The following is a 17387-nucleotide window of genomic DNA, read 5'->3' on the forward strand; positions in this document are numbered from 1 at the left end:
AGGTGTAGTGAAATGACTTCATGCAGACATCATTCAGTTAAAGGGGGAAAACAAAGACCAAGGTGAGGAGAAGTGAATATGTAAACAGACATCAGGATCAGCTGTTGCAGAGAGCAGCAGCGGGCTCACAGGACAGCGCCCCCCCCCCCCCCCCCCCCCCCCCCCGTGACAAGCTGAGCTGATGTTAGCTGACAGGCTGACAGGTGCGATCCATCATCCTGTTAACACGCCGGACCTTTCACAAAGTCACTCTGAAGCTGCTGATTCAGACACAAACTGAAGCCAGTGTGTGTTAGTGATGAGGGAGGGGGAGGGGCTGAAGATCACAGCTGTTATCAGTGAGGATCAAAGGCCTCGTTTTAAAGGCTTCATCATATTTATTTAACTGTTCTTAAATGTTCTTCTAGCTTCATTTGAGAACCGGTGCAGCAGGTGATCATCTGAGGCTGCGTCCACACTGCAGGAGAGTCTGGATCTGGATCTTTTTTAAAGCCTCCTACAGGGAGGTGTTTTGCAGCGACTTGGATCTCGTGACGCTGACTAGACTCTTCTCCTCTGTCGCCCCCCGGTGGTGGAATGAACTTCCAAACTCCATGTGATCTGCAGAGTCCCTCTGCACCTTTAAGAAAAAGCTAAAGACCCAGCTCTTTCATGAATACCTACTAACTTAATGATGATGGTCTCCATATTATTGATGATGATGATGGTAATGACGATGGTTTTTGTTTGATAACGACGACTTATAAGATGGTTTCTATACTCGTAATAAATCAGAGGTTCTCAACTTGTCCGGCCTCAGGACCCTCCTCCAACTCCTCTGTTAAAGGACGGATATTTCAGGAGGAATAGAGAGATGACAAGAGAGAGAGGAAAAGGAGGAGGAGGTTAACCCAGCTGAGAGAGAGAACAGAGAATGATGAGCACCAACATGGTTTTATAAACGCATCATGAAGAGTGAATATTTGCAAACACGATCATGTCTGCGTTATTCACAGGTGTCCAAATATCGCTCACTTTCAGTTTTTATAAATGGTAACAACATGAAACTCGCCGTTCATCCTCTCCTCCTCCCTCCTCCACAGTAAAGTACCTTCACAGTGTTTCATCATATCTTTTATTTTGCTTGTTTCTTTTCTGTGCATGCTTCTTCACATCAGCTCATTCATCCAGACCTGCAGCTCGATGTGTTTCATATGATCATTCATCCTTAAACATACCACATGCACATAGAGAGGAGAGAGAGAGCAGCCTCTCCTGGAAGACGCAGAATTAAAGTCCCTTCAGAATAAGAGTCCGACATTATTCACTCTGATTAAAGAGCTCCTGCTTCATTTTATTGTCCTCTCTGTTTGGACGGTCGAACCGTTTGGATGACGGCCATCTTTGTTCTACAACTGTTTGGCTGTGGGTCAGGTGAAAGTCGATGTTCAGAATAAATAATAAACGTTCTCGAGGGTTTTTAGTTTGATTGGAAAACTTGGATCAGAGTCTGAGGAGGTTGACTTCCTGTCTGCGTCACAGCTGATTGAGCTCCTTCCTCCTCAGCATGAACGAGTACGACGGATGCTCCACGTAGCTGTAGTTGATCACTCCTCCGTCGTCTTCATAATCGATGTCGTCGTCCTCCATGTCATCCGTTTCGTCCTCGTCCAGACACCTGCTGTCTGCGTCTGACCCCTCGTCCTCGTCCTCCTCGTCCTCCGGCGCCTCCTCGCAGCTCATCCTCAGCCTCCTGCTGTTGTTGTTCCTCACAGAAGCTTCCAGAGCTTTCTGTCGTCGGTAGAAGAGGGAGAACTTGTTGAAGATGATGGTGATGGGCAGCGCCACCACCAGGGTGCCTCCCAGAATGCAGCCGCTCGCCGCCAGCTTCCCGGCCACCGTGACGGGCACCACGTCCCCGTACCCCACCGTGGTCATGCTGACCGTCCCCCACCACCAGCAGGCGGGGATGGTGTCCAGACCCACGTCCTGAAACAGAAAGAGGAGTCATGACTCAGCTCTGAAAACACATTTATCTGAAACTGCAGTAAAACACGAGCTGTCACCTCTTCATACTCAGCCGTGTACGCGATCCCAGAGAAGACGGACACGCCCACAGCGAGGTAGAGCAGCAGGATGCCGACCTCACGGTAACTGTGCTACAGAAACGACATGGAGGGACGGTGTTAAAAAAACTGAGAAAGTCAGAAACAGATGATAAATAAACGTCTCTTTAACTACAGCTTCAAACCTCCATAAATCATTATCTGTCTTTCTTTCTTTAGTCTGCTCATTCCCGCCTGCCTTCCTTCTTTCCTTCTCTCCTTCCTCCCTTCCTCTCTTCCTTCTTTCCTTCCCTCCTCCCTCCCTCCCTCCCTCCCTCCCTCCTTCCCTTCCTTCTTCCTCTCCTTCAGTACATTGAGTCCAATGTACTGAAGTTTGTTAATTCGGTCGGTCAGTCAGTCGGTCCTTTCGTTCTTCCTTCCTTCCTTCTTTCCTTCCTCCCTCCCTCCCTTCCTTCCTTCTTCCTCTCAGTTCATTGAGTTATGGTCTGACTCGCCCTGTAATCCAGCTTGTCTCTCTCTCTCTCTGTCTCTCTCTCTCTCTCTCTCTCTCTCTCTCTCAAGTTTCAACGTAAGAACCAAACAGAAATCATCATTTACAGATTGCAGCTGTTGGACTAACAAACAGTGCCCGACTCTGATAACCAGAGCGTCTTCCTTCAGGAGACGTTTCCTTTTCAAAATGTTTTTACTGTGTTTGAAGTTAGGGTTAGCCTAGGGTTAAGCCTGGTCGTACAAACACCCGCTATGATTGGTCCAGATTCAGAGTTTGTTGGCTCAAATTTAAACTTCTTGTTTTTGCTTATTTAACGTTTAAACTCAGTTGATAAGAAGAGACCAAAGAGCTCCCAGTGTTTCTCTGAAGCATCAATTTAAATCTGCAGTCTAAATGTAAACATAAGGCCTTCACATCCAATAAACCAGCAACATTGTCAAAAGCCAAACTCGATATTGCAGACAATAATGTGCACACATTAAGACTTTATACGCAGATAATGCTCTGTGCATGTTATGACAGATGATCCTGTAACATGATCTTCACTCTCACATACTCTACGCGGGTTTGATTACATGTGTTCATGAAATCAAACCCAGGCGGAGCTGAGCAGTAGTAGACTGCGGTCACTGATTCTGCATCAGATGGAGGCTCTCTGCAGGTGAAACTGATACACTTCACATGCTCTGCACGGAGAACTGAGAGCAGACATGACCATTACACGTCTGGCTCAAGTGGAGAGGCGTCAAAAGTCTGGATACTTTAATTTTCAAGAGTCTCTCCGTAAATAACTGACAAAAAACTGCAACGAAAACCGGGCTCAGACTAGAGGATAATCAAGCCAATTGGAAGTCCAGTGCCTTCCAGAAAATCACAGTGGTGTGCTCGACTCGAGGCTTCTCGGAACAGATAAATATCTACGATTCTTCTGATGAGCGTGATGCTACCTGATTTATAAATCAGGTTGGATTTTAAACCTCTTGTAGTCTGAGCCGGGCTTACGGAGTGGATCACAATGGCATTAGGAGCACCCCAGGGCTCAATTCTAGGGATGCTACTATTCACTGTTACGAGACCTCTGACCATTGGACCGTAGACACTTCATTAAAGACCAGAGTATATCTGAATGTCGTCTGCGTAAAGTGGGATACAAATAAAATGTATTTGTCTTTTACCTTGAGTGAGCTTTGCAGGATGAATCATAGTGGCCTCAAAATGGAACCAAGGGGGGCGCCACATGTCAGTCAGTACGTTTACATGCACAGCAAAGTCGAGTGAACATTACAGTTTGATTACATCGTTTCATTTGAATGTCAGACTCAGCTATCATAGGTGGCGATATGACTACTTTTCAGCTAGTTAGTCGGACGCACGTGATCCTGATATGAGCATGTTCAGTATTCACAGCAATAAAACCTAAAGTCAAATTCAGGTGAGCTGACCTTCCAGCTTTTTAAAGATACATACCTGAACGTCTCCTAAATGAAACCATGCCATGTGGGCTTCAACAGAAATATCTTTAGATAGTGAATTAAAATGATTTGGATTATGTAGGATACATTTTAAAGTGATAAAGTAAAATAACACATTCGCTCTCTCCTTTGGTCCAAAGCTGTGTGGTGTTTTGTTGGTCTACTGAAAGGCCTCAGAGTTTGATATGTTCTCTGAGTAAAGTTTCCTCGAACAGTGAGCTCAGGCCTCCATCTGTTCACCATCGATCAAAGTTGATCTGATACAGAAAAGGTCAATGGACAAAATGTCAGGGAGAAAATACAAATCAATTAAAAGTTTTAAATATCCTGAGAGCGGTTAATGTCATCGAGTGTCTGCACAGAGTCAGGAAGTGAAGTGTTACATAATCCAAGTCCCAGCTCACCCGGAGAGTCGCTCCCAGAGACCGCAGACCTGTCGAGTGTCGGGCCAGCTTCAGGACCCGAAAGATCCTCATTAACCTGAACACCTGAAAGAGATGGGGGTGAGGAAAGGGAGAGAGAGAGAGAGAGACCTTTCTCATTTGAAGTGCACGAGTCCGCAGTAAGTCAGTGATTTAGATAAATACTTTATGAAAAAACAAACCCAGAGAAAATTATTTAAACATGGTAATGCTATAAAAACTGTAAAGTCTTCAAAATCCCATTAAACACTTTATTAAGACTGAACAACAAGTCCATTCATTCAACCAATCAACCGACCAACCAACACACCAATCAATCAACCAACCAACAACCAACCAACCAACCAATCAACCAACCAATCAACTAATCAACCAACCAATCAGTCAACCAACAAACCAACCAACCAACCAACCAACCAACCAACCAATCAGTCAACCAACAAACCAACCAACCAATCAACCAACCAACCAGTCAACTAATGAATCAACCAACCAATCAATCAATCAACTAATGAATCAACCAACCAATCAATCAATCAACTAATCAATCAACCAACCAATCAGTCAACCAACAAACCAACCAACACACCAACCAGTCAACCAATCAATCAACCAACCAACCAATCAATCAACCAACCAACCAATCAATCAATCAACCAACCAAACAATCAATCAACCAACCAACCAACAAACCAACCAACATACCAATCAATCAACCAACCAACCAATCAATCAATCAACCAACCAACCAACCAACCAACATACCAATCAATCAACCAACCAATCAACCAACCAACCAACCAACCAACCAACCAACAAACCAATCAACCAACCAACCAATCAATCAACCAATCAACCAATAAACTAATCTTAATTTTTACAGCAACATGTACATCATGTTTATTTAAAGGGTACACACATATTTTAAATTCATATAAAATAACAAATCCAAACTTGTATGAGTCGCCCCAGATCCCCCAGCTCAGACTCTGAGCCCAGCGTCAGGTCAAAGAGCAGCGTGATGTAGATGGGAGCCACAGACACCACGTCGATGATGTTCAGAGGGTGATGGAAGAACTTCTTCCTGTTGGGTGCGAGCAGCAGCCGCGTCACCACCTCACACACAGAACAAACATTTTATTAATCTTCATAGATCATCAACATAGTCAGCATGTTTAGTGTTTCTCTCCTCACCTCGAAGGTGAACCAGCAGGTACAGAACACCTCCAGAGCCTGCATGGTCGAGTCCTCCAGCAGCATCCCCTCACTGTCAAAAGTCTGAGAGGAAAAGTAGAGATCAAACATACTGTGTGGGGGATTCCAACAAAACATGGAGCTCATGTTAATCAGTCAGCTGGTACAAACATGTGACAGAATCAAGAGAAGGAACAGAACCAGCATGTTTTAAGAGCGCTTCCAAGACTTTTAGACACTTTTTAAATTTCCTGTCACAAGTTTGCGACCCACTGAAAACGGCTCTGCGACCCACTTTTGGGTCCCGACCCACCAGTTGAGAACAAACAAAATGCTTTTTCAGTTTGTAAAGTCTGCTGGTTCTCCTCATCTTGTAATCTAGCAACAAAACTCTGTTAATATGCCTCTATGTACATGTCCATCAGTGGGCGTGACCATCTCTCTTCCCCATTGAGATGGCAGAATGATTAGAGAGGGAGGGGTTCACGTGAAAAAAACACATGAATGTCACGTGTTTTAACCTCTGAGTGAAACAGAAAACTGTCGTCCGGTCGCTGTGAACACAGAGCTGAGAACAACAAACCCAGAGGGAGTTTGACTTGACTCTCTTTAGGACATCGTTTCTCCATGATATATTTAGTTAGGATGTAATTCTGCTATGTTGCCTATAGGGGGCGCTGGTAGCCTTGAGGTAAGTGTGCGCGCCCCAAGAACGGAGACACTGGTCCTCCAGGCGGACGGCCTGGGTTGAAGTCCGACTTGTGACCTGTCTTTCCCCACTCTCTCGCTCTCTCCCTACATTTCTGACTACCCCTTACCCTGTCCCGTCTCTCGGATAAAAAGCCTCAAAATCAACCTTCAAACTTTTATTTCTGCCTCTAGACCTTTGAGGTTTCCCTCGTTTACGATGATGTCGAGATACAAACTAAAAACAGTCGCACACTGTGATGAGGTGGATTGAGATAATTGTCTGAATTGTGGCACATGCAAGTTTCACTTCAACACTTTGACAGCTGTTAGTTTCTTCATTCCCTCTTCATGTCCCTCGTCTCCTTCACCAAGTGTCCTCTCACAGCGGGCTCAGAGTGAGACACAGCTGGATGTGTTCGTGTTAGCAGAGCTGAGCTGATTGTGTTTCCTCTTTTTGCGATTCTTTCTGCATCTGCTGGCACACATGCATCTCTGACTGGGATGTTGTTGGTTTTATTGGTTTTTACCTCCAAAGTTTCCACATTCTGCAGTTTTTGTGTAAATAGAGTTCTCAGAGTTTGAGATAATCAGAGTGTCTCATCATTCAAACAAAAGGCCTCCACAGTGATGTTAACGCCCCTCCCTTTGACATCCTGCTCGTCATCATCCTAATTAGAGCTGATCGTCGGCCTACAGTGTCTGCAGTCAGATGGCAATCACTGGATTTCTTTGTACCTGTAGAAAACTCAACAGCTGTGTATTTTTGTGTATTTTTGATTTCCAATCATGTATCATGTATATAGTGTTACATGTTGTCTTGTTGTGTGCCCGTTACATTTACTTCAGTAGGTTATTGGATATGTGCTTTTACTAATACTTGTTTTTGTTTTTTTTGGTACATTGTTATGTCTGCTCAATGCTGCTCCATGTCTGTCCTGCATGATATACATTTTTTTTATATATTAACCAAATGCTGCTTTATGTGTATCCTGCATGGTTTATGTGTTTTCTCCTGTGGCTGCTCAACTGTCTGCTTAATTACTGTCATGATATTTCTATTTTTGTAGCTTTTAGCGATGTTTGAATTGGGTTTTTTTAGGGAGCCTTTTATAAAATATGGCCTGTAAGCCTTACAGAATGTAGAAATGTGTGTTTCAGATCTGTGTGTTTACAGTCCACTGAGTTGTGAGTCAGATTTGAGATGCACATCGAAGCCATCAGGCGCTAAGAGTACTTTAAAAGAAAAAACTTCCAGGAGCACAAAATCAATGATCTAAGTGCCGTTACTAACTTTACAATGTATTTAAGACACCAGCACGTACACGCCTCTCCCACTCTGTGCATTGTCTTTGCCTCGTCAGCGAAATCTATCCAGACTAATGCAATGAGTACGCCATTATGTTTCCCACCTGATACTCGGGGATGCTGTTGATGCACATGATGGCGATGGACGTGAGCACCACACAGATGGAGAGCAGGCTGAAGAGTTTGCTGGGGATGGAGTACCCGGGGTTCTCCAGCGTCAGCCACAGACACTTCCTGATGTGTCCGTAGCGCACCTCCTCAAAGTGCAGCATGTCTCTGAAGAGGAGACCACGAGGGGTTAAAGTCACTCCCAGAGAGAAATAAAAACTCTGATAATGATACGGAGAGGTACCTTTTCAGGTCGGAGATCTCGTCCACAGACGTGTCTATGCTGCTCTCCTCGCTCTCGTCGTCCCAGCTGCGATGGCGGCTGCTCTCCAGCTTGCGGTCGTGGTAACGGTAACTACAGCAACTGTCCAGGAAGAACTCGTTGATGCCCCAGTACTCGATCTCCTGACTGTGGGGGCGGGGGAACAGGAGTTAAAAATCTAACCAGCTAACAGGGGTTTCAATGAAGATAATAGAATTATATCACCATCAAGCCTCACTCAAAATCCCTATTCTTGCGTTGTTAAAGAGAGACTTTGTCCAATAGAAGAGCAGCTGGTGAATCTGTTTAAAGCTCCTGTGGGAAACATTTTCACTTCTTGACATTGAACGACTGTTTTGATGTCTTCCAGTCAAGTTTGATTTCATCTCAGTGCTGCGTTACAGTTGACCACAATATATTACTCGACCGACTGGAAAACTTGGTGGGAGTTTCTGGCACAGTACTAAACTCCTACTTAAAGGACAGGGACTTCTTCGTGTCTATAGGTAACTTCAGATCTGAGCAAACAAAAATTACTTGTGGAGTTCCCCAAGGTTCCATCCTGGGGCCTCTTCTGTTTAACTTCTACATGCTCCCACTAGCTCAGATTATAAAAAACAATAAAATAAGTTATCATAACTACGCAGACGACACAAATATATATTACAATGTTGCCAGGCAACCATGGTCCCATAAAAGCACTGGGTAAATGCATAGAGCAAATCCATGAGTGGGAGAGAGAGAGAGAGAGAGAGACTGACCTGAAGGAGAAGACACACAGCTCGTCCATGATGTGAAGTTTTCCCGTCTGGTAGAAATGGAGGACATAAGGGAACAGGCCGGGATTCCTGTCAAAATAAAACTCCTTCTGCTGCACGTCGTAGTCATCACACACCTACAGGAAGCAGGAAGAGAGGAGGAAGTGATGAGGATACAGGAAGCAGGAAGAGAGGAGGAAATGATGAGGATACAGGAAGCAGGAAGAGAGGAGGAAGTGATGAGGATATTAATAAGTACAGGAAGCAGGAAGAGAGGAGGAAGTGATGAGGATATAGGAAGCAGGAAGAGAGGAGGAAGTGATGAGGATATTAATAAGTAGAGGAAGCAGGAAGAGAGGAGGAAGTGATGAGGATATTAATAAGTACAAGAAGCAGGAAGAGAGGAGGAAGTGATGAGGATACAGGAAGCAGGAAGAGAGGAGGAAGTGATGAGGATACTAACAAGTACAGGAAGCAGGAAGAGAGGAGGAAGTGATGAGGATATTAATAAGTACAGGAAGCAGGAAGAGAGGAGGAAGTGATGAGGATATGGGGATGTGTCTAAAGGACAATAAGATCACCAGCAGCTTGTTTCTGAAATGATTTTTGTCATGACATAAATAATTCCAACGACCGACCTGCAGAATATCCTCCTCGGAGTCACAGGCGAGCAGTTTCCCCAGTCGGGTGTCGGGGAACTTCTTGAGCGTGCTCGAGCAGAGACTCCTCTTCAGACCGCCGACGTTCACGTGGACCATACCGTCCTCCGAGTCCTGCTGGACCCAGCTGGGCAGACTCTCCTTCACCATGGTTGCCTGGAGGAGACAGAACACGGCATGGAGAGAGAGCGAGAGGAAACCTGCAGAGACTCATGTTTATAAAGGAGATCTTTTTATTTTTGGATCTTCCAGGTTTTAAAAACTTTTAAGGGCAAGTTGGCAGGAAGATGATGTTTACATTTTACAGATTCACAGCAGTTTTAAGGCGCCCCCACACGGCCGTTTTGGACACCTCTCGGTTTGTCAGATATGAGAGCAGTTATCAGGTCAAACCAACAGGTGTTGCAGCGATAACTTTAGAACAGAGTGGTCTCCCTTCTTGTTCAGCTCACTGAGCAGGAAGCCTTTTTATTGGATTAGTTGACAATTAGAGAAATGTACCAAGACTCCTGCCTCGTCCTCTGACTGCAGATTTCTCGTATCAGACCTTGAATGCAGCGCTTGGATTGGCTGGTGGATTTTAAAGTTTCTAAACTTAATTTACCCTCTCCCTCACTCCTTCTCCCTCGCTGACTCAGCATAAAACTCAAACCTGGATCAAAAACTGACGGGGACGAGCCTCAGTTTTCTTTCTGTGTCCTCGTGATGAAGTCATTGTGATTTCATCCACTCTGCTAAATGCACTTTACGAGCAGACGGACGGACACTAATCTGAAGTTCCAGACTCTTAATGTCAGTGTTCATTGGTTTACTGCCAACAAGCTTTTACTGGATTTCACCTCTCTGCAGACTGAATACTAAAAAGTGAAGGTTTGGAAGATTTCTCTGTGTCTGTCTCTTTCTGTTTTCGATCATCTGCACGAGATTTATCTGCAGTTTTAGCTCAAAGACTCGCCACTCTGCTCGTTGAGCATGGTTGAAGATATTTGTCTCGGTGTGATCGAGTTTAAAACACAAACAGACTCCCACACATGCTCAGTGACAGACTCTCTGAAGCATTATAATCAAACATTAAAGGTGTCATGAGAGGTTTAAAGTTTCTCTCTTTCACCTTCACCCTCTGCTGCCTGAAGTATGATTTTATTATCTGCAGTCTTCAGATCACGGCAGGAAACAGAATCAAGTCCAGTCCAGTTGGCAAGCTTTAATATTGCCTAGCAACAAGTGAGGCTTCAGGGAACGAAGACGAGATCTGGAGTCATCATTTTTATATTTTTAGGTTTTTTATTTCTGATCAGACTGACGCCTTCTGGGCCAAACTCTGCAGAAAGTCAGAACCTCCAAGTCTGACGTCGTGGTTCTTTAGTGGAAAAGGGCAAACATCTCTGGGCGGGGGTCATGTCTCTGCCCCGAGTAAAGGAGCTCAAGTATCTCTGGGCCTCGTGGGTAAAGTGAACACTGAGATTGACAGGCGGAGCGGTTCCGAGTCTGCAGTAATGAAGGCGTTGTAGTGAAGAGGAAGCTGAGCATGAAGACAACGCTCTCGATTTACCGGTCACTCTCCAGCCCTCACCTGTGCTCATGAGCTATGGGTAGTGACAAAAAGATTGCTGACACAAGCGGGAGGAGTATGCGTGTGCGTCTGTGTGTGTGTGTGTGTGTGTGTGTGCACGTGTGTGTGTGTGTGTGTGTGTGTGACTGGTTGATTTGTATTTTGACTGTTGCCATCATCTGCCCAGGGATAACAGATGAAAATTTGCTAAATCTGGTACAGAGCATCTCTTCTCTTCTGAAACTAATGGGGTTTTTTTTGTACACTGTCCCTGATTCAAATAAACGATTAAACTAAACAAAAAAAACTTACTGCGCTAGCTGCCACTGAGACCCGACCCCAGGGGAGCGGTGGAAATTAATGAATGGAACGTTTTATACAAATTAAAATCAAAAGTTTAGAACAAACCGTACCAAAGGTTTGATCCAGATCAAGGTCACGTCAGGTTTGTGAGCTCTAATAAATCAAATGTGATGCGATTCTTCAGCCCAACATGGTTTCACTCAGAGTTCCTCTAACACGTCCATTATGATGCTGCAGTAAAAGCCCGGCCTCAGGTAATGAGATCATGTTACACTCAGTCTCTGATTGAAGAGTGAAGGAAACGAGGAGTCTCACTCAGGTGTTCAGTAATGTGGAGGTAATATATTTAAAGAGTCTAACTGCTCAGCTTTCTCTCCTCAGATCGCTGATTAATGGACGCATGAAGAAGAACATCTGTCTGCATGGAACAGGAAGTGTATGAAGGAGGCATGTTAGTATTAGATATTTAAGATTCCAGATCGATGAGGCTCTGACTCCATCAGGAGCAGTAAAATAATCTTATTAACACAACATGCCTTAAATCAAGCCACCTGACCAAAAACTTTGAGAAGTGTGAAGCCAGCTTAAAGGAAGAATGTGCGACTTTTTGATCCAGTAGATGTCGCCCTTGAGCTCCAGCATGACACCAAAACAAACTGCTGTTTGGCCACGCCTCCTCCACCCTGAAGCCTCCGCTCTCCTCCAGAGACACACCTCCAACCCCTCTCCACTCACGTTCACGCGGAGGAGTTATCAATTAGAACGCTCCATAATTAAACACCAAACGGTGGACAAAATCGTCCTCAGCTCGAGCTGCAATCCCCTGTGTCCTGCATTGTTGTGTTAGCATGCTAATGTTAGCGCTCTTTAGTCAGCTCGCAGCTTCACATTGTTGTGTTAGCATGCTAATGTTAGCGCTCTTTAGTCAGCTCGTAGCTTCACATTGTTGTGTTAGCATGCTAATGTTAGCGCTCTTTAGTCAGCTCGTAGCTTCACTTTGTTGTGTTAGCATGCTAATGTTAGCGCTCTTTAGTCAGCTCGTAGCTTCACATTGTTGTGTTAGCATGCTAATGTTAGCGCTCTTTAGTCAGCTCGTAGCTTCACATTGTTGTGTTAGCATGCTAATGTTAGCGCTCTTTAGTCAGCTCGTAGCTTCACATTGTTGTGTTAGCATGCTAATGTTAGCGCTCTTTAGTCAGCTCGTAGCTTCACATTGTTGTGTTAGCATGCTAATGTTAGCGCTCTTTAGTCAGCTCGTAGCTTCACATTGTTGAGTTAGCATGCTAATGTTAGCGCTCTTTAGTCAGCTCGTAGCTTCACATTGTTGTGTTAGCATGCTAATGTTAGCGCTCTTTAGTCAGCTCGTAGCTTCACATTGTTGTGTTAGCATGCTAATGTTAGCGCTCTTTAGTCAGCTCGTAGCTTCACATTGTTGAGTTAGCATGCTAATGTTAGCGCTCTTTAGTTAGCTCGTAGCTTCACATTTCATGTAAACTGACACAGAATGAGCGTGATCTAAAAACTCTTACTAACATCCAAATAATCAGTGAGTATGTTCTTCTTCTTCTCTCTAGTTCTTGACTAAAACAGCTTTTATACACAAGGGGAGGAGCCGGCCGTCCCGTCCATGTAAACACGGCTCTGACAACAACACAGCCAGCGGGACTCGAGCTTCTCCCTCATTGTAGACAGTCAGGACTCAGAGACACATTTATACAGGACAGACTGGATTTATGCTAAATGTTTCAAACATCTTCCTTTCCACCACACATTGTGGGGGGGCAAAAGGGGGGTCAGTCAGGTTTAAAGGAGGGTTGGGATGACTCTCAGAGTTCACTGATATTTGACACAGCACGTTTTGTCCACAGCTCCTGATAAAAACGATAATCTCTTTATTTACTTATTAAAGGTAGAGGTGAGGTTTAGATGAGCGGCCGTGTGGAGCAGAGTGCCGAGTCAGCATGTTTCATCAGTTCCAGGTTTACAGCAAACATCTATAGAAAGTCTCCAAAGACATCTTTATGTAATTTAGTGGCAGCACTAAAGGTGAAACAGGAAAATAAAAGAAGAGCAGAAGCTGATGTAAACATATTTTATATAGAAGGTTCACAAATATTTAATATATTCATGAAGTGTGTTGGTCGTACGGACACAATGTGGTGAGAAATATAAACAACATTTATGTGCTATCTTCTTCTGAGCTCCGAGGTGTACGGACTCTGAGAACTTTAAACCACAGCTCAGGGTCTTTAATAAAGGAGTTACTGAGAGGGTCTCTTTATTTCTTATAAAGTCTTAAAGGGGACATATTATGAAAAATCCACTTTGTGTTTCTGAACATATATTTGGGTAACCTGAGAGTCTACTGACCCACAACATGTGAAATAAACCATCCAGTCCTTTGTTTGTGGTCTGCATAAGTCTTACAACACAGAGAAAAATGCTCTGTTTCAAATGTGCTCTCCTTGTGATGTCACAGTGGGATTCTGGTAAAAAAAAAAAAAATCCCCTCCCCTCCCCTGGTATCTCCTCCCATGGACTCCACCCCCAGACTAGAACAAAACTTTAGTGCAGGTCCTCCATTTTTATTCTGTACAGAGGAGTGATGTCTACGGGGAAAACTCAGGGGGCGGGGCTCATTACATTTAAAGAGACACACACACCAAAACGGAGCGTTCTGAGAGAGCTGGTTTCTACAGGGTCACAAACCTCCTCTGGTGCTTGATTCATGTTATATTTTGACCAAAGCACAGCACAGATGTTTCATTTAGACCACAGGGGGACAGGTGGAAAAGGTGGAGGAGGACTGTTTGAAAAGGTGGAGGAGGACTGTTTGAAAAGGAGGTGGAGGAGGACTGTTTGAAAAGGAGGTGGAGGAGGGGACTGTTTGAAAAGGTGGAGGAGGACTGTTTGAAAAGGTGGAGGAGGGGACTGTTTGAAAAGGTGGAGGAGGACTGTTTGAAAAGGTGGAGGAGGGGACTGTTTGAAAAGGAGGTGGAGGAGGGGACTGTTTGAAAAGGTGGAGGAGGGGACTGTTTGAAAAGGTGGAGGAGGAGGGGACTGTTTGAAAAGGTGGAGGAGGAGGACTGTTTGAAAAGGTGGAGGAGGGGACTGTTTGAAAAGGTGGAGGAGGAGGACTGTTTGAAAAGGTGGAGGAGGACTGTTTGAAAAGGTGGAGGAGGAGGACTGTTTGAAAAGGTGGAGGAGGACTGTTTGAAAAGGTGGAGGAGGACTGTTTGAAAAGGTGGAGGAGGGGACTGTTTGAAAAGGTGGAGGAGGAGGACTGTTTGAAAAGGTGGAGGAGGACTGTTTGAAAAGGTGGAGGAGGAGGACTGTTTGAAAAGGTGGAGGAGGACTGTTTGAAAAGGTGGAGGAGGACTGTTTGAAAAGGTGGAGGAGGGGACTGTTTGAAAAGGTGGAGGAGGAGGACTGTTTGAAAAGGTGGAGGAGGACTGTTTGAAAAGGTGGAGGAGGACTGTTTGAAAAGGAGGAGGGGACTGTTTGAAAAGGTGGAGGAGGGGGACTGTTTGAAAAGGTGGAGGAGGACTGTTTGAAAAGGTGGAGGAGGACTGTTTGAAAAGGTGGAGGAGGACTGTTTGAAAAGGAGGAGGAGGGGGATAATGTCCATGTCCTCTTTAAAGGTGTAAGGTGACCAAACGAGCCGATTCGTCCAGAACTGTCAAAGTTTGTCAGAGTGTGTCCTCCTGACTCCAAAGATTTTCTGCACAGTTAGGACCCGATCAAAGAGAGAGAGCAGTAACCTCTGGTGTTGAAACATGAAGCCTTATTTAGATATTTTCAGGAGTGTAGAAGTGAAAACGACTTCATAAAAATCCCATTGGAACATTCTCCACGCCTCAACGCTGGTCATGTGACTGAAAGCTATGAGTCAGACCGATTCAACTTTCTTATGACTTAGAGAGGAACAAATACCCCAAACATCAAAACATTCAATTAGTTCAGGCCAATAAGAGTCTCTTCTTCCATTGGAGCAGTCAAAACCCCCACCCATTGGCTGACTTTACCAATGAGCATGGTTAGGCGATCGTCTGGGGCCCCTCCCCCTCTGTCTGCACGACACAGACTATCCAATGATGCACTGCGTGTTTTAGGAAATTATTGACACTGCCAACACACCTGACCTTGGTTCTGTCACAAAAGACAGAAGGAGTGTGTGTGTGTGTGTGTGTGTGTGTGTGTGTGTGTGTGTCTCTAATTAGCTGCACACACACACACACACACACACACACACACACACACACACACACACACACACAAACAGAAAGATAATCTATAATTCAGCACGTGAAGCTGCACCTTTAATAACTAAGTGTATTTACTCACACAGCCTCTTTCTGTTTCCCTGACAGTGTGTGTGTGTGTGTGTGTGTGTGTGTGTGTGTGTGTGTGTGTGTGTGTGTGTGTGTGTGTGTGTAACAGGGAGTGAAGTTATCAGGTGTGAAGGTGGACATTAAATAACAGAAACAATGAAACGTGTTGAATGTGAGGCTCACCTGTGAGTTTGGACTCGACGCTCCTTCATCCTCCTCAGCCGTCACGTTCACCCCATGACGCGTCTCAAACTTTACACCTCCACTTCAGACAATCCTCCAAACTGTCGCTCACTCCTCTTCTCTTTGTGATTTATAAAAAGCAAACCGTGATGTGTGCTGCTGAAAACTTCCACATCAACCTCTCCTCCTCCTCTGCCGGGGACAGGACACTGTGGACGGGAGAGAGGACAGAGTCCGCTGTGGACTCGCACATTTCCTCCATCTGAGTCTCTCTCGGTTCGGCTGCTCCCGGAGGACGTCTTCGGCTTTTTCCGGCACATTACGGCGGAGAAGCACGAGCGCCTCGCTTTAGACACACACCCACACACACACACACACACACACACACACACACACACACACACACACACACACAGCTGATGGTTGTTTTCTGATGTGTTTGCGGCCCTCAGTGGTCAACTGGGAACATTAATAGTGATATTTATAAAGTCTTGATTATTTCATCTCCATAAGGACTCAGCACTGCAATATTACTGTGTGTGTGTGTGTGTGTGTGTGTGTGTGTGTGTGTGTGTGTGGTCCTTAATGAGGTTCAGGTTTGTTTTTCTTTCTTTTAATGAGTTTAATATTCCTGCAACCTCCACAGAGACACACTGACACCACACACACACACACACACACACACACAGACACACACACGCACGCACGCACGCACGCACGCACGCTGCAGATTATAAAAAAGGGGTTGTTAAAAGTTAGGTGATCTTATAAGCATCAAAAGTAAAACAGATAAATTTCTCTTATGCTACTTCATTGATTTTTTTTTGATTGATGGGTTCGAGCTCCACATTTAAGTCTTCCTGTTGATATCCGACTGTTTTTAATGAAGAGAGTCATGTATGTGGCTCAGTGGAAGAGTTGAGGTTCGATCCCCAGCTCCTGCAGCCACATGTCCGATGTGTCCTTAAGGTGTTACTCCTGCTGTGTTCTTATTGCTGATTACATTTCCACATTTCCTCCTGCTGTTTTGTGTTTAAGAGCAAACACCTGGGATTAATTCAGTATTTCTAATTCTGATTCATCTGCAACATATTTCCCTGCGGACACTAACCATGAATACCTGATGATGAACCTGGACCAGGATGTTTTTTTTGATTCTCATCATTCACAAGCAAAGCTCATAAAGGAGTCTGTGTTTACGTCTGTGGAGGGTCTCAGACATCCAGGTCAGGGTCCATTCGATGCTTCATCCAAAGGCAGTCCAGATGCCTTTGGATCAAGTTAAAGTCTGTGGTTATAGCTCCATCTAGTGGCCAGAATCTGTCTTTGCACCTCATGGTGAACACGTGACAGCTCACAGTAATGCCTCAAGTCTTTAATAAACTTTAATGGAAAATAAGACAACAACAAAGTCAGATTAATAAACTTTGAAAGCTCATCCAGAAAATTAAATAGAATACAAATAATTATGTAAGTATATTCAAACAGATGAGATCAGAGGAATCTCTGTAGTCCACACTTCCTCTCCGCTGAGGTCGGAGGTCGGAGCAGGCCGTGTGTGAATGAAAGGACGGCGTGGTAAAGTGACCTCACAGTCTGATTGGTGGAGG

At 44.7% G+C, this 17387-nt stretch overlaps 1 protein-coding gene across 1 annotated transcript; it reads right to left on the bottom strand.

Annotated features, from left to right (window-relative positions):
• Positions 1-1095: 1095 nt before the first annotated feature.
• On the bottom strand, positions 1096-16168 carry si:dkey-43k4.5 (potassium voltage-gated channel subfamily S member 2). The gene is made up of 10 exons (XM_029282740.2): positions 15778-16168; positions 9388-9564; positions 8753-8886; positions 7974-8138; positions 7726-7897; positions 5627-5710; positions 5387-5548; positions 4415-4498; positions 2046-2138; positions 1096-1968 (listed from the first exon to the last, which is right to left on the bottom strand). The coding sequence occupies exons 2-10, from the start codon at positions 9556-9558 to the stop codon at positions 1516-1518; spliced, it is 1518 nt and encodes a 505-aa protein (XP_029138573.2). The 5' UTR covers positions 9559-9564; positions 15778-16168; the 3' UTR covers positions 1096-1515.
• Positions 16169-17387: the final 1219 nt, after the last annotated feature.

Source organism: Labrus bergylta, chromosome 5 (assembly GCF_963930695.1).
Source record: "Labrus bergylta chromosome 5, fLabBer1.1, whole genome shotgun sequence".
In the NCBI taxonomy this organism is placed as follows: domain Eukaryota; kingdom Metazoa; phylum Chordata; class Actinopteri; order Labriformes; family Labridae; genus Labrus; species Labrus bergylta.